We start from the raw sequence: 27,862 nt of genomic DNA on the forward strand, positions 1-27,862 counted from the left end.
CGCACTGGTCCCCTACTGATGGGGATGTATATTCCACTCCTAGTATCCTAGGTTGTTAGAGACAGTAGAGCCAGGGGTGGGGCCTGGGGCATACTTATTTCCGAAGTAGATGAACCTGTTGTTTTTGTAGCCTTTAAACCTTTAACTTTCCTGACATGAGAAGTTTGCTTTTTGTTGCTGTTGTTTTATGGCTGTTGGTTTCTTCTTCTTTTTTTTCTTAAAGATTGGCACCTGAGCTAACAACTGTTGCCAATCTTTTTTTTTTTTTTCTGCTTTATCTCCCCAAATCCCCTCCAGTACATAGTTGTATATCTTAGTGGCAGGTTGTTGGTTTCTTTTGTTTGGCTATTTTGGAGTTCTTTTTTTTTCTCCTCTTCTTCTTCTCCCCAAGCCCCCCAGTACATAGTTGTAGATCCTTCTGGCTGTGTTATGTGGGACACCGCCTCAGCATGGCCTGATGAGCGGTGCCATGTGTGCGCCCAGGATCTGAACCAGTGAAACCTGGGCCACCAACGCAGAGTGCGCGAACTTAACCACTCGGCCATGGGGCGGCCCCTTGGAGGAGTTCTTTAAACTTCATCAGCCAAAATAGTTTGAGAGTTAGCAAGGTAAAATTTCCAGGTTTAGCTCAGAGACCATGCTTTTTCACATCTGGAAACTATAGGCTCCTGAAGAGGCCTAATGTGTGATGATGCCACTGGAAATCAGTTTGTAAACATAATTATAATATCAGTTAATGGTTCATTTTTTTTTCATTTAATTCTTACCCCCAAAAAAATTCTACTTGTATGTGGTTGCACTCTCATGTAATAGATCAGAGTAAAGGATAAATACTAGTGGGGTCCATCCTTCCCATGCCTTTTAGGGTTTTGTCTTTCTGACTCTTAAGACTCACACTCTTTGGAATGTTACCTTTGGGAAAAGTTGGCCTCTTCTATACTCAGAAGACTTGGCTCCTTCCATTAAGAGCCTCCCCCTCCCCCCCACCCCCCAGAAAACTAAAGGAGGATAAAGGATGCTTTTTGCTAATGGAAACTTGGTTTTTGTTCTTGATGTCTGATGGCTTGATTTCTGACTGGAAATGATCTTCCTCTCTTAAAACAAAACATGGGGCCTCTAGTATGCTTTCTTTCTGAAAGTCAAAGGGTAACAGCAGTCCCTGGAGGAAAACACAGGTTCTGGCTGTTTGGGGAGTGATGTTGAAGCCACATCTAGTGACAGTGCTCAGTCCTCCCTGGGGGAAATCTCCAGGTAAGGGAAGAGCAGCAGAACTGGCTCATTAGGACTGCCTAGTGATCGTTTGTAGAAATCCTCGGCAACTTTCAATTTTAAAAATAGTAAATCAGTCAAAAAAACCACCTGCATCCTCATCCCACTAGTTACTAGCTGTTTAATATTAGGTAGAGCTTTTAATATCTCCAAACCTTAGTTTTCCCATCCCCAAAGTGAAGTAACAGAGATAACGAGACCTAACTCATGGGGTTTGTGTCTGTAAAGCACCTAATACAGGGCTCGGCTCACCAGTGTTACTGAAATGAAGTATATAAAGTATGAGGAAACAAGATCTAAGTATAAAAAGTTTAAATGTAAGAGATAAAATAACAGGGCACACAAACTATTACATGCTAGTAAGACTTTATACTCAGAGAAAAGAGTGTATTTGGACAATAATATTAATACTAATCTAGTGAGTACTTACTGTGTTCCAGGCACTGTATAATTTTACAGTCATTAATTTTCATTGAAACTTCACAAAAATCATCTGAGATAAGTAGTTATTACATTATGGAGATGAAGCAAACTAAGCCGTAAGAAGCTAAGCCCGAGTTCCCGAAACTGAAATGGCAGAGCCATGATCCGCACCAGGGCCATGAGACTCGGCGCTGTGTGTTACCCACACGGTCCACTGATGGGAGGAGAGGGCGCGCAACTGCGTGTGAAGGAATGCCCGCATATGGAGAGGCAGAAGGGAAAGAAAAGGGTGTTTCGGGGGGAAATCAGGCTTGGGAAAAGCAGGGAAATGATTTCGGGGGATGGTGTCACAGGTACAGGCAGGTCGGAGGGGTTGAACCACTTTCCCTGGAGCAGATGTTTTCTGAGGTGAACTGGAGACACCTCAGTTAACTCTGGATGTTGGACAAGGGTGTGTGTCTACGCTTGATCCAGTGACAGTGGAAGGCACTGAAAGATTTTTGAGCTGGGAGGTGACACAATCCAAGTGATATTTTAGAAACAATAGTCTGGCAGTAGTGTACAGATTGGATTGAAAAAACCGTGAAGATGGAAGAAATAGCAGGCTTGGTGACTGACTGGAAAGGAAGGTCAGGGAAGGTCATGAAGGTCGATGCCCAAAGAGACAAAGCCCTCAGGCAATTTTGGCACCAAAATAAATGTGTTGAAGTTGGAAACCTTGAGAATAGGCTATAAATGAGTCCATGACTCTGTTCCTGTGAACTTCCTGTACCTCCCAAAGTACAGGCTCCTCCAGGCACTGGTCCCTTCTGGGGGTCTCATCCCCTTGCTCCCCAACACCCTCTGTCAGAAAGCCCTTTCCAGTCTGCACAAAGTCCCCTCCCTCTCACTGCTGTCTCACTGGAACCTGACCCTCCCCAGGGAGGTGGCTCCCTGGGGACCCTGGGGAGGACAGCTCTCTCCCTCAGCTACTCTAAGGGACCAGTTGAACAGGTGAATATTTGCATTTCTCCTGTGTTTTGCCTAGTGTTCTTTTGAAAGCGGATTATCTTTTTCTTATATAAGTGCTCCTCATAAAGACCTTGTCCCCTTGCTTGTCATAAATCTTCTTCTAGTTTTTCAATTTGACTTTATCATGATTTTGCGATGTTGAAGATGTTCTGTTTTTACTTTCTGAAATACTTTTAAAATTAAATTTAATTAACTCAAATAATACACAAATACATTCTCCTTGTAAAAACTTAAAACAATTCGACTACGTGATCTCTGTCCTCACCCCTAGTCCCCTCCCCCTCCTGCTGAAACCACTCAGGTCCTGAACTTTTCCTACGGAATTGTATATACTTTAGTCTTTTTATGACTTCTCTTTTGCTTTTCTGCTTAGAGGCCTTCCTCATCCTTGGGTCATATAAATATTATTTTATTGATATCTAACTCTCGAGACCAGTTGGCGTATATTATAGTAACAGTGTGAGATATCCACTTTTCTTCACTGATTTGGAATTTGGCGTATACAGAAGCCTTAATCTCTGCAGGGGTCATGGTTAGGTTTTCTGGTGTATCAATTTGCCTATCTTTGTGCTAGTAGCACACTAACTGCAGCTTGAAGTAACTTCAGTGTACTTTCCACCACTACCACCTACATGTTCTACATTAGCTTTTTTTTTAATTTCATCCTTGAGGGTTTTGAAGGGCCTCCCTTGTTGGCATCCTCCTCCATCAGACTATTACCAACTCTTTTCCCCTCCTCTCTAAAATAAAATCAATTTTCTCTCTTGAATTCCTTAATTTTTATAAAGTACCATTATTTTTCTAGTGACTGGGTTCAGAACCACCGCCAGCTGTTTATAACTCAGCAGCTCTCTCCACGGCTATTAACTCCTCTGCATCCTTCCCTTCCCCCGAAGCCTGTAATTCTCAGGGTGAGAAATAAAACTCCAGTCAAAGGAGGACAGGAAACTCCTCCTGGTCCTTTCCAAAGTTTCTCTTGGATAGCCTCCCGGCCTCTCTTTGCCTTATTTCCCTATTGAAAATTTTTGTTATATTACTGAGGAAAAAAATGAAGTGATAAGGTTTAAACACAAGAAAACAACAATGGGATATTGAAGGCCATAAAGAAAAGCACAGCCTTAGAGTCTTAAATGTCTGAGAAACTAGTAGTGTGGATGTGCATATGGGTGTCTAGTTCTTTATTTTTAAACTTCATTTTAAAATAATTTTAGCTCACAAGTTGCAAAAATAGTACAGTGACCTTTTCTATCCAGTGCCCCTCAATGATAACATCTTACATAGCCAAGTATGTTATCAAAACCAGGAAATGGACATTGGTGCAATACCATTAACTACCGTTTTACCTGGATAACATACATTCTAGAATTGCCCTGAGAGTTCATCTTGTGAATAACTGTGCAAAAGAGTCGGGGACCCGGCTGCTTTCAGCTGTCTTATTTACAGTCACACTCAGCAATGTATATTAAAAGAAGTGAGAAGTTGAGCAAAGAAACAAAGGGTCACCAGGAACCTAGTGGACTTTCTGGTCAAAGCCACCTCTCCAGAGTTTCCTTTCGTTCCTTCCTCTGACAGACGTTTCCATGTTCCCCAAGTAGCCAACCTAGCAGATTACTCGTCCTGTTTGGTATGTTCTGTCTCCAGTTGCACCCTGTTTCCAGGGGAGGAGCCAGGAGCCAGGAGCCAGGTTAGGCAGGGGAGGGAATCCATAGCCTCTGCTGTTGTTACAAGTCAAAAGCAAACCCTGTAGCCCTCCCCTGTGGCTTCTGAGACAAAGGAAAATAATATGACAGGGGCACATTGACAGTGGCCACCTCTGCCGGCAATTCCTAACACAGCATAGAGTTTCAGGTTCTCCAGGTGGAGCAAAGCTAGTGCTGCCTTGGAAGTTGTTTCCCATACAAATCATTGGGGCTTGGCCCTTGCTTGAGGCAACATTGAAAGTGTATGGTTATTATAAGGTGGCATTAATATGACAGTGATGCATTTCAGGTTCTTTGGCTTTAAAAAAAGGAAAAAAAATGTAGCTTTATGAAGACATCAAAGGAATTTTCTTTTTTTAAAGAGAGGTCTTGTGCAGTAGGGAAAGATATATTACAATGGTGTGACAAATTAAGTTCTGGCTTTTTAGGGGGTTCAGTATCTGAAATATGAATGTATCTAAATGAGGTATAATCTTTAGAAATTGTTATCATCTAACATGACTGGAATTCTTCCCTATCACATGAAGACTTACCATAGACACACCCTGCCTTAAGAAATCACAGTAAACAGAAATTCACTTACAGCTCTCAGATTGGGGCTTTAAAGGTTAATAGGACAGAAAATTTGTTCCATTTATAAGATAACTCATTTGGAGCCTTTAAAAACAGTAAATTCCTACAGAGCTTTTAAAATTGTTTAATTTACAAAAAAAAAATCTTCATTTTCACACAACTGTTTTAAATTGCTAAAATTAAATTCACCTGTATAAAAAGTGTTTTCTCTGTGCTCATACATTAAGGCATCTCACAGGATTTTTGATATGGTACCTTTTTCTAGTTAAATGTGTACATTCAACTGACCAGCAAGCAGACATACTCATTTATTTTCAAAAGCTAGCAAATCTCTAAAAATGGTATGAAAATATAAAGGAGACTCGTCATATTTTCTAAATTATTGTATTATTTATAATAATAATATCCCATTTAAAAGTAATTCTTTGCACTTGGTCGTTTCATGCTAATAGAGCTAATGATCTTTGTTTCTCTGGCACAGCTTTAGGAACGTGCCCCTGTTTTGACTTTGGTAGCATCTTTAAAAGATTCCATTTTCCAAAGTTTATAATTCTAAAATGTTCTTAAACTGGCAGGAAAGCATTATTTCTAAAATTTGATTATTTTTGAAATAGATTGAAAATAAGAACCGAGTCCTAGATAAGTAAGAACTGTACAATAACTCTAAGATACTTGTTAATAAGTGCCATGAAAAAGAGAGAAATTTATTTGGACTTTACAAAGTAGAATAAAAATAAAATACTGATTAAGAAATTAGTGCTCTTTTTGCCTTAATTCAAACATAATTCTAAAATATTCTTCCTTAGAAAATGTACCCTATAAAAAATTAATATTGACTATGCTTATATAGAGTACCCCAAACCTAATAATCTGTAAGCAGCTTCTCCATTGTTCATTCTTCTTAGCCATATTACCCAAAAGAAAAATAAAATCTTTGCTAAGTACTTTTGGTACACTGGAAAGTTACTGATTGACGTAACCAAATGCCAGGAACTCACAGCCAAAGATTTCCGTTGTTTTGCTATCAACTCAACAAGAGGAAACACCTCTGCCCTCAAGAAGCCCATAATCAAATTAGGGGAACAGTAACTAGTAGACAAAACACCCACTAAAAGCACAAGGAGAGTTCAGAATAAAAGGAAGTGTAATTGGGAGCAAGTAGTGCTAGAAAATCAGACAGAGGAAGACAAGAGACAGGCATTGAGGAGGGGCCATCTGGCAAGTGGAAGCTGATTTTTAAATGTTGGTTCAGAGATGTAGGACTCTAGTGTCTGTTTTAGCCAGGAGGTACAAATGTGTGGCCTGGCATTTCTGCCCCTCTAAAGAAGCCACACACCTCTGCCTTTGGTGAGGGGAAATCAGCGAGACCAGAGTCGACATGGCAGAAGCTGCTGCAAAGATTGTCTCATCAAATTCAACAGATGCTGCTGGAATCCTCTCCTTCCACAGGAGGTTCCTGTATATGAGAGTAATGAGGAACCCAGGTCCGAATCATCACTAAAGAGAAAAGCTTCCAGTGAAAGAAGGAAATTCAGGTGACCTGGGGTATGAAAAACTAAGCCTGTCCTTTGGTTAATAATTAAGAGTTGATTGTTATCAAAGTTATTTATGCTTTTATTTTTAACTAATATACAGATTTAAAATTTCTCAAACAGTATGAAAGGTTATACAGTGAACACTAAGTCTCCCCTAAGCAAAAATGTTTTTTCAGTTTAAAAGATGGACTATGTTTTTAAAAACATCAGGTGGAGGAATAAATTATATATTAAAGAAACAGGGAGCCTTTACAGGCTTTAAGTGGGAGGAATAAGACAATGACAGTGGCACTGAAGTAAGAGTCCTGGCAGTTGGCAGGTTTGGTCAGAGAAGGAAGAGACTGCCTACAAAGGCTTCTGGATTTTTTCCCATCGTAGACCTTTCCCACTGCTAGATTATAAAAAAGATTCCCACATTTTCCCTTAGTATTTTTCTGGTTTCTTTCTTTTTTTAATCTTTGATCTGCCTGAAATACATTTTAATGGAAAGAGTAAGGGAGAGATTTAATTTAATTTTTCTAGATGGCTACCCTTTTGTCCCAACACTATTTATTCAGTAGTCCATCTTTTTTGTCACTGATTTAAAATGTCGCTATTGGGACCCACCTGGTGGCGCAGTGGTTAAGTGCCCACATTCCACTTTGACGGCCCAAGGTTCGCCGGTTCGGATCCCAGGTGCAGACATGGCACTGCTTGGCAAGCTATGCTATGGTAGGCGTCCCACGTATAAATTAGAGGAAGATGGGCACGGATGTTAGCTCAGGGCCAGTCTTCCTCAGCAAAAAGAGATAGATCAAGGCTAATCTTCCTCAGAAAAAAAAAAAGTGTCGCTATTAACATATACTAAATTCTGTACGATTTTGTTTTCTTGGTGAACTTTCTATTCTGTTCCATTGAACTGTCTAGTCATATCCAGCACTACACACTATTTTAATTACTGTAGCTTTGTAAGTTTTAATATCTGGAGGATATGTTTCTTGTTGTTTGTTTCTTGTTACTCTTCAGAATTTTCACGGTGATTCTCATACTTTCCATACGAATTTTAGAATCAGTTCATCTGGTTTTAGAAAAATACTTGGATTGCATTAAACTTACAGATGAATTTATGGAGTATTACATCTTTATGACATCAGGTTTTTTTTCTATCCAAAATTAGGGTATTCTTTTCCATTTATTTAAGATTTCTTTTGTGTCCCTCAGTAGTATGTAAAATTTTTTTCTTATAGAGCTTACAAGTTTTATGATATATTTCCTCCTAAATATTTTAACTTTTTGTTGTTTCTGCTAATATTTTTTGTTCCATTACATTTTCTGATTTTTGTTAATATACAAGACATTTATTACTTTTTGTATATTAATTTTGAGCCACACAGCCTTACTTATTTATTATTTACAATAGGTTTTCATTTGATTCTTTGGGGTTTTCTAGATATATAATCATATCACTTTCAAAGAATGATAATTTTACTTTGTCTTTTCCAATTTTTATATTTCTTTCTCTTATATTATATTGTCTAGTACCTCCAGAATAATGTTAAATAATAGTGGTGCTGGGCGGTATCTCTGTCCTATTTCTGACTTTAAAGGGAGTGCTTCTGGTGTTCCCCCAGTAAGCGTGAATCATGGCTTACTTTATACATCGCATCTTTATTTCTCCTTACTCAACATTTCTTGACTCATTCTCTTCCCTGAATGCAAATATTTCTTTTCACTCATTATTAAAACTTACATTCCTCTTCCATCACCTAATATTCATGTTCAACTCTATGTCATCCAAAGACCATAAAACTCAAGATATACAAGAATGAGCAAACTAAAGGAGACCTCAACTGCTACTGGTTGAAAGGATTAAAAGCGTATTTTACCTGTGAATCACTTTCATGAGCAATCAGCTTTGCCTAGAGTGGGAGCCTATGACTAAAATTAGAATTGCCATTGGTTTGAGCAGTTTGGTGTTTATAGAGACACTTAAGACTTAGTTTTCCTGAGTCTTTTTACAAATAAATTGTTTTTATCTCATTAAGAGAAAAACACGGTAATTTAAAAAGTTGTAATAGAACCAAGGGTGAATTTGGGAGTGGGAAGGGCGGGGGGTGGGGGTGGGGGGTTTGTGAGCAAGATTGGCCCTGAGCCAACATCTGTGCCAGTCTTCCTCTATTTTGTATGTAAGACACCACCACGGTGTGGAGTGATGAACGGTAGGTATGTAGATCCACACCTGGGATCGAAACCTGAAGACCCCGTGCTGCCAAAGCGGAGCGTGCGAACTTAAGCACTACGCCACCAGGCTGGCCTCCCAAAGGTGAATTTTAATCTTTGGAGAAAAGGATAAGAAAGATGATGGCAGAGCACGAAGAATAAGATCTTTGTTTTGTCATTGCTTCATTGTTGTGGGGAGGCAGCAGGGGATAGTGAAAGAAGCTTGAGCTTCAAAGTATGACCACCCTTCCAAATCCTGGGCTGCTACTGCCAGCTGTGTAACTTTGGTTACGGTCCTTAACAGCTCTGCTTCATTGCCTTTCTCTTAGTCTCATCACACAATGAAAATCTCTGCCATTCTTTGGAACAGATTTTGGTGCACAGTGTTTATGGCATTACACAAAAAAGACAAAGGGCATTTCCTTCTCTCAGCAGTGGAAGTGAAGACTGGTCACACTTGATGTATTGTAGAGAGATTTTCTTGGGGCTGTATGAATGGTACATCTGGGGCATTTATAGCTGACCTCTGCCAGTGATAATTACTGTGTCTTTGTTACTCCCATTTCTCTGCCCGATTGCCTCCACAGGGGTCCTCTAAACTAAAGAAAGGTTTCTTCCCACCTCCTTTTATCAGTTTGTCTGGTGTGGCCTTGTGCTGGTCATAACACTTGACTAGGTCTCCAAAAGGCAACTCAACCCTTGATTTTGCTGGCTCCTCTTGTGAGATACTTCAGACAAGTGTCCGAGCCGACCAGAGAGCATGGCGTGTGTGAGGGCAGAGTTTATTCCCTGTACCTGGATGAGTGGGATGTAGGAAGGGAGATGTTTGGGCCACAATGTAAAGAACTTTAAATGCTAAGCTAAGAAGTTAGGAAATTTTCTGTGAACACTGAAAATCTTTTGAAGGTTTTTGAAGAAGTAATGACACAATCCAGCTTGTATTTTAGGAATGTAACTCTAATCACAGTGTATTAATTGTAAAGGCTAGACAAGAGGTACTTCAACTTCATTGCACATAAGAATTGCTTTTTAAAAGGAGCATTCCCAGGCCTCGCCTGGAGAGATTCTGATTAAGTAGGTCTGAAATGAGGCCTTGGAAATGGCATTTCTAACAAGATTATCAGACCACACTTTGAGAAACAATGCAATAGAGATTGGAGGAGAGAAATTAGTTGAGAGGCTATTTATCAACAATATAAAAGAGAAAAAATACCTTAAGAGAACCAGCTTAACAGCAAGTACCAAGAGTAGAAAAAAATCATTGTTTTCTAGTGATTTTTCTCAAAAAAATTCTACCTACCTCTTATTTTAGTTAATCTATATCAGTCATGAGGTCTGTGTCAAATGTGGGTAAAGTAGAAAACCATAAGGAATTAAAGTTAGGTTTTATTTGAAGTTCTGAAACTAAGGGAGCCATCCCATCCTTTAATTTGTTTTCAGTTTAAGATACTCAAACCCCTCAAATACAGTTTCTACTCTCTTTATACCTAGTATTGAGGATATAAGTGTTTACAAGTGTAAAAGTGGAATTAGATCTTATCTGTACTCTTAGATGAAGATGGGAGAAGGGACACTGATTAACATAGGAGCAACACAGGGACTACAGCAGATTTTCTAAGAATTTTAAGGTTTTAAGTGAATAAAACCAAAGTCAAACATTAATTAATACAACTAAGCTTTCAGTGAATTTTCTCTTAGTGAAGATTATTGAGGGTTTAAGATAATATGTGCTTTTATTAGAGAATTTGAAATAACTCATAAGAAGTTATTTCTGTAATTTTTTTTTGCTTTTTTCCAATCCTGAATAATTAGAATGTAATAATGTCCTACAGTTGTATTATGTTTTATGATTTATAAACCATTTCTGTAGCCATTTCATATAACCCTGTGATAACCTTACAGCTTTGGTATTATCTGTAGTTTACAAACTAAAACATTTAACCTCAGGCAGGTGAAATGACTTATCTAAGATCACACAGCTATTATGTGGTAGAGACTGGACTCCAATCCAGGTGTGCTGCTCTAAACCAATTTTATTTTCCCCTCTCTCAGCTTTTTCTTTATTTTTATTTTTTTTTCCTTTTTCTCCCCAAAGCCCCTCGGTATATAGTTGTATATTCTTCGTTGTGGGTCCTTCTAGTTGTGGCATGTGGGACGCTGCCTCGGCGTGGTTTGATGATCAGTGCCATGTCCACGCCCAGGATTCAAACCAGCGAAACACTGGGCCGCCTGCAGCGGAGCGCACAAACTTAACCACTGGGCCATGGGGCCAGCCCTCAGCTTTTTCTTGTGACTATACACTAATACACCCTGTGGTCTCTATCTGCTCCCCACAGCCCAGATGAATCCCTGAGACTTAGAGATGAGCATCTTAAATAAATATTTTTTTTAAAGATTTTTTTTTCCTTTTTCTCCCCAAAGCCCCCCAGTACATAGTTGTATATTTTTAGTCGTGGGTCCTTCTAGTTGTGGCATGTGGGATGCCACCTCAGCATGGCTTCATGAGTGGTGCTATGTCTGCACCCACGATCCGAACCGGTGAAACCCTGGGCTGCTGCAGCGGAGCATGCGAACTTAACCACTCGGCCACAGGGCCGGGCCCTAAATAAATATTCTTAAGCAGACTGGTTAATGTTGAAATATTTTCATATTGGAAATAAAAATTTAGGTATTGGAGCACAGTCATTTGATAAGAAAACAACTGGATTGATATAAATAAATAATTGAATTAAAAATAAATGGGAGAAGAGACAAATCTCCACCACATAATTCCAAATAATTCACATAGTTATTCTTCCCTCAAGGTGGTGGAACCTGACTCCCCATCCCTTAATTTGGGCTGCATATAGTGACTTCCTTCCAAGAGTACAATGTGGAAAGGAGGGAGAAAGTGACAGTGGAGGAGCCTGACAGGCACTACCTCAGCCAAGTCATCGAGGTCAACATAACAGTGCAAAGTCATGTTAATAGTATGTACCCTTGACGTGATATAATCAAAACGACTGCCTCTGTGGTCTTCCTCCCAAAAACCCACACCCCCAGTCTAATCATGAGAATATCATCAGACAAACCCCAATTCACCGACACCCAGAAAATCCCTGACCAGTACTCCTCGACTGTCAAGGTCATTAAATCAAGGAAAGTCTGAGAAACTCACAGGCAAGAAGAACTTCAGGAGACATGACAACTAAATGTAATGTAGGATCCTGGTGACTTTAGTTAATGATAATGTATCAATATTGGTTCATTAGTTGTAACAAATGTAACATGTTTATAAATAGGGGAAACTGGTGTGGGGTATATGAGAACTCTACTATTTTACAACTTTTCTGTAAATCTAAAACTATTCTAAAATTTAAAGTTTATTTTTTAAAAAAGATTAGAATAACACCTGATAAACCAATTCCCTTCTTGATGAATTGTTATGAATTGAAATGTTGTAAATTTTCCAGCCCTAGATTAGTAATCAGGATTTGGGTTAATATCATTAGAGAATTATCTCAGTATCCTTGAGAATTATCCAGCTTGAGTATAAATTGTTTTGAAGGAGATGAGTAAATAAGTTACTTGGTTTTAAGCAGAGGAAACCCACAAAATTATCAGAAAAATGCCCAAATACTGTATAAGTTGACCCTGAATATAAGGTAATATCTTATCTTTCCAGTGAAAAAATATTTTTAAAAGAGATGTGGATAGAATAGACAAATATATATTTTCACATATATATTTAAGACCATAAATTTTATAAAATAATGTATGAATTTAGAAATACTGTCCCCCTTCACCTGTCACTTTTTCTGAAACAATATTGCCCAAATTTTTTACATGCAACTTTGATGTCAATACCTGACTCGTAGTAGGTTGTCAATAAGCACTTAGTGAATAAATGGTAGTTTGAGATCAAATAGATAGAGAGCCCTAGATCAGTCTGTGAGGATCCATTGAAGGTCTTTGGCCGGAAAGTAACACACTAAATTGGAGTGTATTTAGGCTCTTCTCGGGGGAGATGGAGATATCACGAATTGCCTGCTTAGGGGAGGCCAGGGTGTGGCCAGTTGTTGGTGTGGGGGCACAATCGGAACCCTGACTTGGGAGTCAGGCAGATCTGGATCCAGAGACTGAAGTAGACTGAGTGGTCCCAAGAGCCTCTCTGAAGAGAAACCACTGAGGCCAGGAGCTGAGGGTATGGAGAGTAAGGGCCAGAACACTCGGCGGGCATCACAGGCGGAAGAGACTGGAGTGTGTTGGAGAGAGAGAAAGGCGTCCATGTGGCTAGAGCATAGTGACGGGGCCGGGTTGACCATGCAGAGGACTCAGAAAGGAAAACAGGGAGTGACACCTGACTTACAGTTTTAAGAAACCACTTCCTTTTGTGAGGAGAATGGATTGGAGGGAGAGTCAAGAAAGGAAGCAAGGAAAACCATCAGGAGGCTAAATAGGAGATGATAATGAATTAATAATAATAGTAATAGCCAACACTGCTTACTGAAAATGCCCAGGTGCTGTTGTAAGCAAGCACTAGACATGAACCAGCTCATTTAAGTGTGCTATGCAGTTAGCATCCGCTTTCATTCTCAGCAGTGCCACAGCTTGGATGACAAATTACAGAAAGCTATCAACCAACCAATTAACATTTTCAGAGGGACTTAACGGTTGGAGTGCTTGGTCTTCGTCCTCTGCCGTCCATTTCAAGTCATTCTGTGACAGCCACTATCTAAGACAACCCTATAATCCAGTATTAAAGTAGGAAAAACTGTGGAATGTCATCTCCAGACGTCCGGAGCCTCTTCCTTTTTGCTCCCTTCTATCTTGACCCTGTCTCTTGGTTTTGAGTTATATGTGGGCATTTCTGTTTGTCTCTTTTTCTCAGTTTCATTTTTTCTTTCCCTCCCTCCCTTGGGTCTTTCTCTCTCTCCCTCTGTTTTTGTGTGTTTCTTTCCTCTTTCCACTCTTTGCCTTCCCCATTCCCTCTCTCTCTGCTCTTCCCTTCCCCTGATGTGCCGCATTCCTCCTTCCTCAACTGGCCAGGGAAGCACTGGCATGTACAGTGGATCTGTTCTGTTTAATATATAAAAATTGATGTTGACCATTTCCATTTAAAACTCATTAAGACTCTAAGAGCCAGTGTACTCATTCCAAAATGCTTCTATAGATGATTGTTACAAAAAGTTTTAAATCCTTTTATCCCAGTTCCTGCATTCACGTCTCAAGGAAGTTTACCCAGTACCCCATTCATCTGACTGGTTTCTTCCAGTCCCCAAGCCTTCCCCTGCCACGCCCCCACCACCTCCCTGACCACCTTCTCCGTCTCAGGTCTGCCCCCGGCACCTGCAATGGCCTGCCCCCTAAATCCTTCCAGACCACATCACTTCTTTAAAGCATGAGGACCATGCATCCTTCCATGTTGAGCCAAGTGTCTCTCATTTTTCCACAATGTTTATCTCAGTTGATTTCCTTTGTTACCTTTCCTAAGGCTTGACACTTTACAAACTGTTGATTTGGCTCTGAAGCTTATTTTTAAGATGCTCCTACTTTTAAATATAAGAGTGCTTCGTTTGTCTGCCTGGTTCCAAGAAGAGGCTCCCAGGGACAGCTCTCCTCTGAGCAGAGGCTTCCCAGGGTACAGGAGCATTCCTTTGTGCTCATCCTGGTATAGATCGCAAGGGAGCTTTTAACTGAGAAAAGACCTGGCTGACCCAGAAGGTGTGGTATTTATAAATAGTCCTCCAGCCCCCTCCTTAAAGCCTGTCCACCTAATCCTCTCCTCTCTCAAGATTGGAAGTGACTTAACCTTTGAGTCTTAAAACTCAGGCTCTTTTTCTCTGAAAACTCTGGTTAACAAAAAGCTGTTAAAACAAAAATATTTTCAGCCAGATGATGATCAGCCATCAAAACTTGCCTTTCATTTCCAACATTTTTAGCTAAACATGCTTCCTCTTTTGAGGACCAGCTTTTCTCACTGTTACTATTTTAAGACACCTACCTCAATAATTTTTATTTCTTTTTACTAATAGGCTATCATAGATTTGTATTTTTATAATTTGTAAAGCTGTTCCCAAATGTCTGCATCTCTACCATGAACTAGGAACTTTCCTTTTCACCCCTAAAATTGCAGAACATGGAGGGGCTCTAGTAGCCTCCATCCCAGCCTCGTTGGATGGAGCTCTGTCTGTACGTCTCTAATTGTGTATCATTTATTGAGGACAGGATCTTACAGGTCTTGTTAGGATTATAAAATGAAGCATGTGATATAGACACTGATGGACAGTTTTCTAGATTAGAAGACTTGCAGGAAATGCCTAATCGTTGAACTGGCTAAAGATATTTTGAAAAAATATATTTTCCTAAAAGATAATTAAGTCCTTAACCTGATTATTTATAAAGACAAGAGACGCTTATGGGGGCCAGCCGGTGGCGCAGCAGTTAAGCTCACACATTCCTCTTCGCTGGCCCAGGGTTCACCAGTTTGGATCCCGGGTGCGGACATGGCACCACTTGGCAAACCATGCTGTGGTAGGCGTCCCACATATAAAGTAGAGGAGGATTGGCAGCAGATGTTAGCTCAGGGCTAATCTTCCTCAAGGAAAAAAAAAAGAGATGCTTATGTTAGGGAGATAAACCATGTATTTTTAGCAGGTTCTCTCCCTTGCTATAAAATGGAAGGATCTTAAATCCACTACCCGCTAACTATCACAAGGAACCCTCTAATTTAAGGCTTTTTTTCTTATTATCCCCCAACAGAATGAAGAGTAAGTCCTGGTCCCAGGCTTGTCTTTGCTGACCTGGGCCCGCGGCAGTAATGCTTTTTCTGGAAGCTGCTGGGTGTCATCCAGCTGTTGCTCTGTGAGGGGAGTCCCTTCTCCAATGCTTTTCTTGCAGTAGTTTTGCTAAAATGCCCCATTTGCTTGTGAGCTTAGAACTTTAGAAGTAATTTTAGTTTTGTTTGGTTTTGTTGTTTAGCTTAAGAAGTCTGGTGTCCAATGTGGCTGTATCGGTACATAAGAGACTATGTGTAGAGAAGGAATGAAAAGTATGTACAGAGCAGATTGAATGAGTACTGTGTCTTTGGAAACCTTGGGTTTCAATGTCTAAGGCAGTTCTGTGTGGATCTGAGCTCAGGGTGGACTTGCTGGAGCACTAGTATGTGTTGCTGTATTTCTCCAGCTGGGGAAGCGTTCTTTTAATATGTGGAGACCCGGGGCTGGCCCCATGGCCAAGTGGCTAAGTTCACGCGCTCCGCTGCAGGCGGCCCAGTGTTTCGTTGGTTCGAATCCTGGGCGCGGACATGGCACTGCTCATCAAACTACGCTGAGGCAGCATCCCACATACCACAACTAGAAGGACCCACAACGAAGAATATACAACTATGTACCGGGGGGCTTTGGGGAGAAAAAGGAAAAAATAAAATAAAATGTTTAATATGTGGAGACCCCCAGAATGGGTAAGGATATTTGTAGTAATTAGAATTTAAGACATGACCTAAGCAAGTATGTATACTTTTGACTTGCTTTTGAATTTAGTTATTAAAAAAAAAAAGTGGTGAGGCTGGCCCCATGGCCTAGTGGTTGGGTTTGTGCACTCCACTTTGGCGGCCCAGGGTTTCACCAGTTCAAATCCTGGGCGTGGACATGGCACCACTCGTCAAACCATGCTGGGGCAGCGTCCCACATGCCATAACTGGAGGGACCCACAATTAAAAATGTACACAACTCTGTGCTGGGGGACTTTGGGGAGAAAAAGGAAAAATTAAGAAAGCTTGAGGAAAAAAAACAAGTAGAGTTTGGAAATATGAAGCAGAGGAGAGAGAACCACCTAATCAGTATCTGCCAATATACAGCCATGCGCCACATAGCAACGTTTCAGTTAATGACAGACTGAGCATACAACAGTGGTCCCATAAGATTAGCACCATATAGATGAGGTGTGTAGTAGGCTGTACCGTCTAGATTTGCATAAGTTCAGTCTGCTGTTTGTACACAATGAAATCACCCAACGACGCGTTTCTCAGAACGTATCGCTAAGTAACGCATGACTGTAATGAGCATTCCAGGAGAGTTTATTAGGATTGCATACACAGAGGGGAGAGTAGCACAACCAACACAGCTTCAAAGCAGTGACAGGTCCATGCGTGGGGGAGGCAGTGCACAGGTTGAGGGCACAGGAAGCTAGGGTCCACATCACATCACAGGCCTCCACTGGAGAACCCTTGGGTATCTTTTGTGACTTCTTTTATGTAGCAGCAATCTCTCCAGAGGCTTAAATGTAGTACCATTGCACACACAACGATGTGAATCACCTGTGTTGCTCACGGTTCCCCACTGCAGGCTGCCCAACAGTGGGAGGGGTTCGCAGGCTCTCTGGGCCTTTCAGAACTGACTGGCAGTTGGAGGACCAGAGCCACTGACATGAAAGGAAAGGTCAGGTTGGCACTACCCACTGCCCTACCCTGAAGAACTGCTGACTTTTCCTCAAGGCGTTGTGTGACTACAGCTTCAGGGCCCCAGAATGAGGTACCCAGATGTCAAAGCCCAGGTCACATGCTTGCCCCCAGCTGTACCAGAATCAGGAGAGAAGGATCTGGATCATCTAGTTGCTATAGTGCAAAGCAGTCACTGCCTCCCATGGGGAAGCGAGGCTGCAGGGTGCTGTTGGGAAGAGGGTTTGGTTGCTAGACAGCAAAAAAAAAAAAAAAAAAGACGCTTGTAAACTGTATCACCTGTATTTATATGAAGCTCAGTCTCTTTACAAATATTAACCATCTTTCTCAGACTTAGCCTCCATGCATGGATAATATTCACTTTCTTTTCCTTTAATGATTCATCCATTGTTTTAAATTTTTTTAGAACTTGGAACTATCTTTTTAAATTTTGTCTTTATTTTTATCACAGTTGTATGTGTACGTTGTTTGGAACCATAGTTCTACCGGTTTCTAATGAGGAGCAGCATTCCATGTCCTCCCACTCCTGTTTTCGCCCCAGAGAAAACTATTTTCAATTCTTTCTCGCTGATTTATTCAGTATTTATCTTGATGTTTCTAAATGGTACACTGTGGCTATGTCTTCATATTGCCATTTTAGGCATTATTTATCGACTTCCTACTATGGAAAATGAATTTTGTTTTTCTCAACACTTTAGGCCTAACCGCACCTACGTGCTCTTCTCCTTCCCCCATCGCAGGATAATTGCATCGGCCCGTATTGTTATGACTATGTCAGCTCTGCTTGCGGTGAAGCCCGTGGTATACTGTGACTATTGCCTTCTTCCGTACCACCTTTGATTCTTCCCTGATGTTAATTGTCTTGGTTTTTTATTCATTTGCTTAGATTTTCTGTGCTTCTCACTAATTTAACCCCCAAATCTTCCCTAATTGTATAAATCTTCTTTCCATATAAACACATTAGATATTCTATGAATTTCACCTTTTTAAAGGAAATCTGTCCCTGAGCGTCTGACCTGCTCTTGTCTGGACCCCGGACCAGTTGCCCTCCAGGCCTACTAAAGAGCTGTTGTTCTGGAGTCTCCTTCTCTGTCACTCCCAGGACCCCTATCAGCTGTCTCTTGTTTTGGATCCCTTGCTTCCTGGATCCCATGTCATCCTCTTCCTTCGTCTTCCCTGCCATTCTGAAAGAGCATATTATCATTAGTTTTGGAGATCATTTCCCTGAGAGTTTAAAGGCACTGCTCCATTTTTTTCTATCCTCCAGCGCCCCTATTGAAAAGTCTGATTCACTCTGATTTTTTTTCCCCATTCTACTTCTGACCTTTTATGTGAGAACTTGTTTTCCCTCTGGAAGCTTCTCTTTATCCTTAACATTCTGCAAGTTCACAATGATGTGGCGTGGGCGCTTGCTGTAGCCCTTCAATCGGGGACGTTTTCTTGAGTTAATTCACTGATGGCGTCCTCTCCCTGGTTTTTTCTGCTCTTTCTCGAACTCCTGTTAGCGAGATGTCGGACCTCTTGGACTAATGTCCAGTTTTCGTATCTTTCCTCTCCTATTTTCTATCATTGTTATCTTTTTATTTTTCTTTCTGAAAGAGTTCAACTTTGTCTTCCAACCCTTGGATTGAGTTATTTGGTTCTGCCATCAAAATGTGTGTTTTCTGGAGTTCTTCTTTGTTCTCTGTTCTTTTTTTAAATTCGTATTATTGCCTCACATCTTGTATGATGAACAATACAGGACCTAGAAAGTAAAAATACTTAAGTTAGAGGTATTTTCTGACTGAAAGAGATTATCGACTCACCAGCCTCAAAAGTTTTAACCTTGAGCCAGAGAAAATCACCTAAAATACACAAAATTCAATTATATATAATTTTTACTGTCTGTAAGGGTTATGTTGTCTCTGATTGTTTGTTTGTTTGTTTATAATGCTCCTTTTTAAAAGTGTGTCTTCCTCAGTAGTCTCTTTTTTCCTCTCAGTTGCTTTTTTCTCTTTGTCTTGGTCTGTCTTTCATGGTAAATGCTTTCTTGGGTTTCTGGCCATGCTTGGCTATCTTCTCACATTCAAGAGCAGACCACTAACAAGCTACAGGAGAGCTCTGGGCTTGTGGGTGAAGCTCCTGGACTGTGATCTTCACTGTAGGGCGATCTGCCTGAGTCGTTTCCTGGGATACCTCTCAAGTCTGTTTCTTTAGGTCTTTTATCTTGGCTGGTCAGATTCTGTTGGAAATTTTTAAATTTTGCACTGTTCATTTTCTCCCTCTTTCTTACCATTTCTAGATGTGTACAGTCTTTGGGTTCTTATGTCGTAGACAAAAATATCTCCTCTGGGTCTCTGCTTCTTCCTCTAGCTGCCTTTTGGACTCTCCTACACATTCTTATTCACTTTCATGGCGCTTAGCAGTTAGACTGACTTACTGAAAAGTAAACAAGAGTTGGTAGGAGCAAATCTGAGACACCTAGAGTACAAAGTAGGAGTCACTTTGAGTGCCTTGTTTTTCCTTAATATATTTGATCAGAAATTGGATGAACCTTCGGGATGCTGAGACAGGGAAGATACTCTGGCAAGGAACAGAAGACCTGTCCATCCCTGGAGTGGAGCATGAAGGTACTCCCCACCCCTTTGTCTGTCTGCACTGGGCAGTCGGAGCAGGACCTAGGCGTCAGGGAGCTGAGTTAATGCAGACCTCACAGGGGGCAAGCTCCTGGAGGCACAACATGTTGGTCCACATGGTGTTGAGATTTCCGGTTCCTTTCTTTGTTTCTTTCTCCCACTTCCCAAAACCCACTTTGTGCTGAAATTTTAGCATTAGAACATACCCAAATATATAAACTAAGATCTCAACTTTCTTTTCCAAAAGAAAATTTGCATTTTTATCTCCCTGCAATAAAAGAAAAACTAAGGAGTTAAAACCAACAGAGCAGAGTAAAGAGAAGGTGCCCATTCAGCCCCCTTCCTGATGAGAGTAGGTAGGTAGGGCTCTTAGATGCACTAAATTGGGTAGACCTCGAACACTGCGGTCAAATGCACTCGACCACTTGGGGACCTCTGCCTTTAACTAAAAATTCTGTAATTCTATTACCAGGGCATTCTCTGAAATTTAACGTAGATAACGTGCTCTCTAAATCAGCTCTCAGAAGCTCCCAGAAACTTGAAGCACCACGGGCATGGGGTTTTCATTTAGAATGACTTCGATATTTCTTTTTCTTTACCAGCCCGTGTTCCCAAGAAAATCCTCAAGTGTAAGGCAGTGTCTCGAGAATTGAACTTCTCTTCAGCAGAGCAAATGGAAAAATTCCGCTTGGAACAAAAAGTTTACTTCAAAGGGCAATGCCTAGAAGGTATTCTGCTGCCTGCGTGCCTGAAATCTGGGCTTAGGTCACAGGGACAAAAGGCACGTCCCAAGGGACCAAAGCACTGCTTCGGTAACATTCATTTTGCAACTCAGTTTGTGATAGGATTCCTATACCCTGTGACATTGGGACCCCCAGCGAAAACAAACAGAAACAACGCTGACAGCTACAAGGGGCTTTGAGCCCAACAAAAGGGTTTCTGACACTGGTGGGCCTGGGGTTGGTACCTCCTTTGTCAGTGACATGTTATTGTAACATGGTCACAGGGCAGCTGCTGACTAGGGCCTGGTACGGTGCTCTCCATACGGTCTCCTACAGATTGACCAACAAGGCCACTCTGCACTGAGTTTTCAGCACAAGTGTAAGAGTGCACATGTGTGTCTCAGAGCTGAAATTCCAAGTCAGAGGGCCTATTCTGCACTTCTCTTTATACTTTACATCCAGCCACTTCTAAGAAAGTGTTGCTTGTACTGTATCCTCCTGCTGGCTCTTGTCCTTTAGACCCCAGTGCATAGGGAGCAGGCCCCTCATGTGGTTCAAAGGACAGCCTGAAGGGGGCTTCCGTGTCCTTTCTTATGCCTCTGGCCTGGGAGGTTTCTGATGGGTTCTTTGCGGGTTCTCCAGGTAGGAAGAGGTTCCCTCTAAATAAGGGGGACAAGGAGCCCTGAAACTCTGGGGTGCCCTCTCACCTGCTTTTCCTTCTTCCTTCAGAATGGTTCTTCGAGTTTGGCTTTGTGATCCCTAATTCCACAAACACCTGGCAGTCCCTGATAGAGGCAGCACCCGAGTCCCAGATGATGCCAGCCAGCATGCTAACGTGAGTGACAGGCCACGGGAATTGTGGAGTATGTCTAGAAGCAGGCATTCCAGGCAGGTGGGACTCGTGGTCCCGTTTAGCAGGAAGGCAACCTAGGCTGAACATAAGAATAAAAGAGTATCCAGGGGAATCCGGGTTACCGGTTACTGACATTGTCATGTGAAGAAGACAGTGTGATGGAATGGAGAGAGTGAAAAGATTTAGATTAGACTTTTAGACTAAATTCCTGATTAACCCTCACTAGCTGTATAATCTGGGACAATGTACTTTACCTCTCTGGGCCTTATTCTTCTCCTTTCTAAACAGAGAATTAATAATTCTCTTTCACCAAGGTGTAGTGAGGATAAAATGAGATGATACGGAAAGAAACTGGTATATAATATATATTAAATCTATGCTAATTTGCTCCCTTTCCTGACTACCAAACTTTTGGTACTCTATACTTTGTTTGGATGGCCTTTAATGGAATTTGGCAAAGTCCTAATTCTGTTTCAGAGGACAATGTTTGGTTGCAGTTTTTCAGAGACTAGCATAGCTTAGCTATGCTTCCTGCTCAAAGAATAGTTTGTCCATTGTCCAAAAATAGTCAATAACTGCCCACCTACCATTTTTTCTTGGGAAAAGATATCAGTCTTTCAAAGGTTTTGGTCATAGTGCCTAGTAATAAGTTATTCACACAGATAATTGTGTAGTATTGGCCCATCTCTTTAAACAGGTCCTTTAGGAAAACCACATTGAAATTTATACACAGAGGTTATTTACTTTATAAGTCTTTAATAGATTTTTAATTACAATAGTGGGTATTTTTATATTCTATCAATCAGTCAGATCTTGAGTTCCTTATCTATTTTATAACTAATTACTAAAAAAAGTATCTGCTGGCTATTAATTACCCTGGGAAAGTACAGTGTAGTATGTAGAAGGGCATTTTTTAGGTTTCATTAAACTTCGTTTGACTTCTTCTTGGCCAGGCCTGATTTCTTTCAGGTACTAAAACCGGTAAGTCTGATAACATACTTAGGTTAAGTCCTGTCTTGCTTTTTAGAACCCAAAACAGTGCCTCTCTTGCCCTTATCATGATTCAAGTGTGGTTTGGTTTGGAAACCCTGAGATACCCACCAAGAAAAATGAAATCCCACTCTGCACAATACAGCTGTGCCGTTTAGTTTCTTTGGTTGAAGCCACAGAAACTGACTCTGGCTAACGTGACAGAGTTGAAAGGGTAGCGCTAAGACCTGGGCAACTAGAAAGATGCAGCAACCTGGGGGTGGTCTCCTCCTCAAGGAGCAACCATAGGAAGGATCCTGCTCAGGGGAGAGAGTCTGATTGGCCCAAATTCCATCCTGTGCCCACCCCTTTGCCAGGTGAGGGAGGGACCACTTGATTGACCCAAGGACTGGCGATGGGGTGGTTCCCCAAAAGAAGAGCAAGTGAGGAGAGCAGATGCAGGACAGGCCGACCCACAGCTGTCGACTGACATGGGCGTTGGAGGGACAGCTACCCTCTGAGTTCTGCAGGCTTCCATGTGTATCAGGAGGCCAGCCGTATCCTAAGCACCTCTGTGTGCAGAGCACCCTGCTAAGGGCCATAAGTGTACCAAGGATTAAGACGTGCTCTCTCTTCTGATTTCTGAACTCGAGGAGGACACACCTAGTCACGTAAGTTAAATGTCATGTTAGACTTCTAACCCCATATGGACACAGATTTAATGTCCTCGAGCCAAGGTTCTAGGTGGGTGCACGTCCGTGGGCCCAGCAGACCCAGATTGAAACCACTTTGCGCCAATGAAATCGGTTGCCTAACATGCTCGCTCTTTCACCCTCTCTCCTTCCTTATAGTGGGAATGTTATCATAGAGACAAAGTTTTTTGACGACGACCTTCTTGTAAGCACATCCAGAGTGAGACTTTTCTACGTTTGAGAGAAGAATGTGTGTGCATTTCAAGAATTTGGGGTTTTTTGGGGGAAGGAGGAAATGGTTTACTTTTTTCCTCCACACTTTTGATTTTTGACACTTCTACCCCTAATTCCCTCTATGGCAAAACCCACCTGCGGCCACCAGGGGACCAGCTCTGTGTAGGTAGCCAGATGGCTTTTTTCTCTCAAGCTGCCATCTTCCACCCACCAGACTAAATTCCCAACCCCAGACCGGGGCAGAGGACGTGCCTCAACTCCTCCCAGAGTAAACCTGGGGACGAACACATACCACGAGCTGATGCTGTTCCTGTCACCCTCCCTACCTCTTCCTTGGGCCCGGTAGGCAACATGTCTTCCTTTGGCCCCCCGTTTTGGAAAACTTCTAGTTCGTGACCCATGTTTAGTTTTTTCGTACCATTTCTATTTCATACATTCTCATACATTTAACTTGTAAAATAGACTGTGATATTATTATGTACTGAATTAAAACATGAATTAAAACATTCCTACAGTCTTTAGCATGGCACTGCTTTCATCTCTCCTTTTTCTGGAACGTGAACCTCGCTCCATGACGAGAAGGAAGATTTATCAGACCGTCGGATCACAACTATATTGTACTCCGGAGATCAACTGATAGATCTTGCGATTCCTGAGCGCTTCAGTTGCTGCTTTCCAAGAATGTACAACGAACCCGAACAAGACCCATGACCTTAACATTTGTCTTCAGGCAGCATAGTCAGTGGTTCTCTTCCACAACATACATGCACCCTTGTGTTTGTTCATTGTCATTGTTTTTAACTTTTTCCATTCCTTTATAATGTGCATTTGTTCAAGAGGTTTCCAGAAAGTGTAGAAGTGCTAAGCTGGTAGAGTAGGGACTAAGTGAGAGAATAGAAGTTACAAAATGAAGAAAAGATCTCCTGAACTTAACTGGAGGACGATGGGCAAGCATTGGGATGGGGCGGAATGCTGGGAGGCCTTACAAACCGTGGTCAGAGGAAGCCAGTGTGGGGGAGCAGTGATTACATCTGCAGTGCTCTCAAGTCTGGCATAAGAGAGAAAAATAAAAAGCGTTCTGTTTTAGGAACTTACCTCTGAGCTACCAGGAGCCTTCACTGTCCTTTATAAAATACCAACAATTAAAAGTTTTCTGGTTCCCAAAGTAGTAAGATCTGAGCCAGAGGAGAGCAGAATACACCAAGAGATGGGCCTTCTTTGGTGTGCCCCTGCTCTGGTTCCTGCTCTCCTCTGTTGTTCCTGAAGCGTCTGTTTGCATCTGTGCGGGGGGAGGAGAAGCAGTATATTTAAGCATCCTCTCGCCACCTTTCCCTGATGATTCTGTTCCTCACGTTAGATCTCTTGTCTTCAAAAACTGATTTTTTTTCCTTTTTTTTCTGCTTTATCTCCCCAAACCCCCCCCGTACACAGTTGTATATCTTAGTTGCATGTCCTTCTAGTTGTGGGATATGGGGCACCGCCTCAACGTGGCCTGACGAGCGGTGCCATGTCCGCGCCCAGGATCCGAACCCTGGGCCGCCGCAGCGGAGCGCGCGAACTTAACCACTCGGCCACGGAGCCGGCCCAAAAGCTGATTTTTAAATACCAAAGATTGGATTTAAAAAAACAAGGTAAAAATGAGTCAAGGATTCCTTTTGCGTTCTAAAAATGCCATCAATATTCTCAGAGTGAACCCGTCTCCTTCCCATTTCCTGAACCATATCTGCTCCCCAGAATTCCATCAGGGAAGGCTCTCAGAGCACGGGACACATTCTCATGGAGAAAGGGCTTCCCAGCGAATTCTCCACCTGCTTAGAGCCTCCTTCACTGTCTTCTCCACTTGCTCACCCAGCCCGGACGGTCAGGGACACACTGCTTTGCTAGCTGCTCTGAGAACACAGAATTAGAGGCCAATTGTAGTTAGAAGCTTACCATCTCTCTGGGTAACAATACATATGCTCAGGAAATATTTATCATTTTATTATAAAATAAGCAAGGCAAAAAGTGTGTGCTCCAGGGACAGCACTGATCAAGGGGTTCTGTAAGCTGTGCAGGTGGGATCTGAGCTGGCAGAGGGGACGGCTGAACGCTACGGTGGGAGCACAAGGGAAGTGGTACAGGCCGGGGTGAACGCAAGCAAGAGGAGAGGACACAGGAGCTGCGGGGACGAAGACCCTTGGTAGGTCCAGGGTGGCCCCTGTAGGGTGGGTGCAAGTGCAGATGCCTGCGTCTGGGGTTTTTGTGGATACATCGAAGGCCACAGAATGTTATTGGAAGCAGCAGCATGCAGACCGGGCCTGGCACGGTGTACAGCCACTGGTTCTCAAACATTGATGGGCACCTGCCACACCCCAGCAATTCTGATTCAGTAGATATGGGGCCCAGAAATCTGCCTGTGAAAGCACCCAGGTTTTGATGCAGGTGGCCTGTGGACCATACTTGGAGAAACACTGGTCGAGGCACTTAGTGAATGTTAGAGACGTACGTACAAGCGCGATGGCTGTAAAATAAACAGGTCTCCGAGCAGCATGCTCAAGGAACAAAGTGTGGGCCCAGTCCTGCCCTGTGAGGCTGAGGGGAAGCGTTCAGCCGCTCAGGGCAACAAGAAGACGTTTAGAGTCTGTGTAGGGGAGGAGAGGACAGAAGAATCAGGAAGCACAGCCCTGAAGAGGGATTTGGGAGAACTTAGAGACTCTTTCAAACATAGATTTCTATTTCAAGAATCGTGGTTAACCTCTGCCATGTGCATCCATCTCCCCATCTGTGTTACTTGGCAGTATTTTGAGAGTTGGACTTGTGTGGTGGGGCGTGTGGTGAAGCACTGAGTCTGACCCTCTTTGGGCATGAGGGGGTAGCAGGAAGCAAAGTCTACCAAAGGGGATCTAGCCACACTCCGGCCACACTCACAGGCCTATTGTCTGTATCAACAAGATGTCGTGCCAGGCACAGGGCTGCCTTGACGGAGCTTCCTCTCCAGCAGAGGGATATGACAAGTAATTAGAAATGCCTGCCAGCAGGGAAGTACAAGGTGGGAGTTTAAAGGAAAAAGAGATTACACACAATTCAGAAAAATCAGGAAAGCCCTCTCTTCTCTGGATCCTTCAACTCTGAGCCTACAAAACATGTTCAAGTTACCCTAAAAAATAAATTTTTAAAAATAAGGCTTTCCTTCAATCCTGCACCGCCTCCAGCCCCTGCTCCATCCTCTTTCTCTACAGATCCAAACTTCTTGGGATTGTCTCCACTCCCTACCTCTCATTTGCTCCTCAAGCCCGTGCTGTCTGGCTCTGGCCAGTGTTCTCCTCCACTGGGGTGCATCGACGAACTCCACTGATCTACCCCTTCCAGTCCTCCTTGCTTAATCTGCTGCATTCCGTTCTTGCGCCGTCTCCTGGAAATTCTCTTCTTGGATTCTGGGAGCCCCTTTCCTGGGTGTTCTCCTTGCTCCTTTGCAGGCTCTTTATTTTCTTCCAGCTGCCTTGTCCCTAAAATATTTGTTGGTGGATTTTGGATTTTTTTTCTAGCTGTTGTATATTGAGAACGTGCTATGTACAAATTCTTGAAGCATTATACATTCCCTCCATGCATATTTATTGAGCACTTTTTATGTACCAGACATTGTTCTAAATGATGGAGATACTTGCTGGACAAGATGAGTGAAGTCCCTACCGTTAGATTCTAACGAGACGAGACAGAAAGCAAACCATTTCAGGTGGTAATCAACGCTCTGAAGAAACAGCACAGCACAATGGCAGCGTCAGTCTGGAGTGAGGAGGTGAAAAAACAGAGAGAAGTCAGGATTCAGCTTTTGACCACCAAAACAGGAGGGACAGTCCCCAGCATGTCAGTAGTCTGGAAAGCCACGTTTTACTTGAAAGAAAAGATTTTTTAAATCCCTTAAACCATCATCAACAATGCAAGAATCAGGCGTGCCACCCGCCTTTGTCTCCTTTACTACAAAGAACCCAGGATGTGACAGGACAGGCCTGCCCTGCGGGAGGAGTGAAGGTTGCCCCTCCAGCCTGGTGCAGGTTAGAGAGGAGAAATGAGGAAGACGAGGGGCAAAGAGGCCAGGTGCTGATGGCCTGCTTCCTTCACCCCCCAGGCTTGGCCGGGAGGGGTAGATAGAAACAACCACCCAGGTGTGGGAGAAAGATGAGAACTTCCTGCAGGTTAGAGGGGAGAATGGGCTGCCCCACAATCCAGTAGACGGAGGCCTATTGACTGAGCTTCAGGAACATCTCCCCCATTGTGTCCTTCATCCCCACTGCCCCGGCGCACTTCCTATAACCATCTGGGGCCAGTCCAGCCAATGAATGGCACTGCCTCCCCTTCTGATTTATCCTTCACATCACAAGAGAGAGCCCCAAGATGTGCATCTGGTCACCAATCCCTTGGTACTGTCAAGTTTATTTTTAGAACTTGATAGTGCCCTGGTAATTGTTTTGCAGCATTCAAAATGCACTGTTACAATGGCCCTCAAAGTGAAGACATAATCTGCTTTAGCAGTTCTTTTGGTGCTTTTATTTGGTCTGAAACAGTGGCTTCGACTGTAGCTTTGAATAAACTGAGGCGCAGAGTGCAATGGAGTAAGAAGCAGAGATTTGGTGGATACATTTGGTTCTCAAAC

General features: G+C 42.4%; 1 protein-coding gene across 2 annotated transcripts in view; it reads left to right on the plus strand.

The window, feature by feature from the left end:
- Window positions 1-24,660, plus strand: part of PDE6D (phosphodiesterase 6D) — a 46,314-nt gene extending 21,654 nt beyond the window's left edge. The window contains exons 2-6 of one of the 2 annotated variants that reach the window (XR_006885921.1): window positions 19,668-19,756; window positions 20,365-20,490; window positions 21,214-21,319; window positions 22,684-22,977; window positions 23,158-24,660. Coding sequence is in view for 1 of the 2 variants with exons in the window: in XM_046644994.1 (XP_046500950.1) it covers window positions 19,668-19,756; window positions 20,365-20,490; window positions 21,214-21,319; window positions 23,158-23,239 (403 nt within the window). In the remaining variant the exon portion in view is untranslated. The remainder of the gene's footprint in view (window positions 1-19,667; window positions 19,757-20,364; window positions 20,491-21,213; window positions 21,320-22,683; window positions 22,978-23,157) is intronic. The other variant, XM_046644994.1, reaches the window with a different exon arrangement.
- The last annotated feature ends 3,202 nt before the right edge of the window (window positions 24,661-27,862 follow it).

The sequence above is a fragment of the Equus quagga genome, chromosome 17 (genome assembly GCF_021613505.1).
Source record: "Equus quagga isolate Etosha38 chromosome 17, UCLA_HA_Equagga_1.0, whole genome shotgun sequence".
Classification (NCBI taxonomy): Eukaryota; Metazoa; Chordata; class Mammalia; order Perissodactyla; family Equidae; genus Equus; species Equus quagga.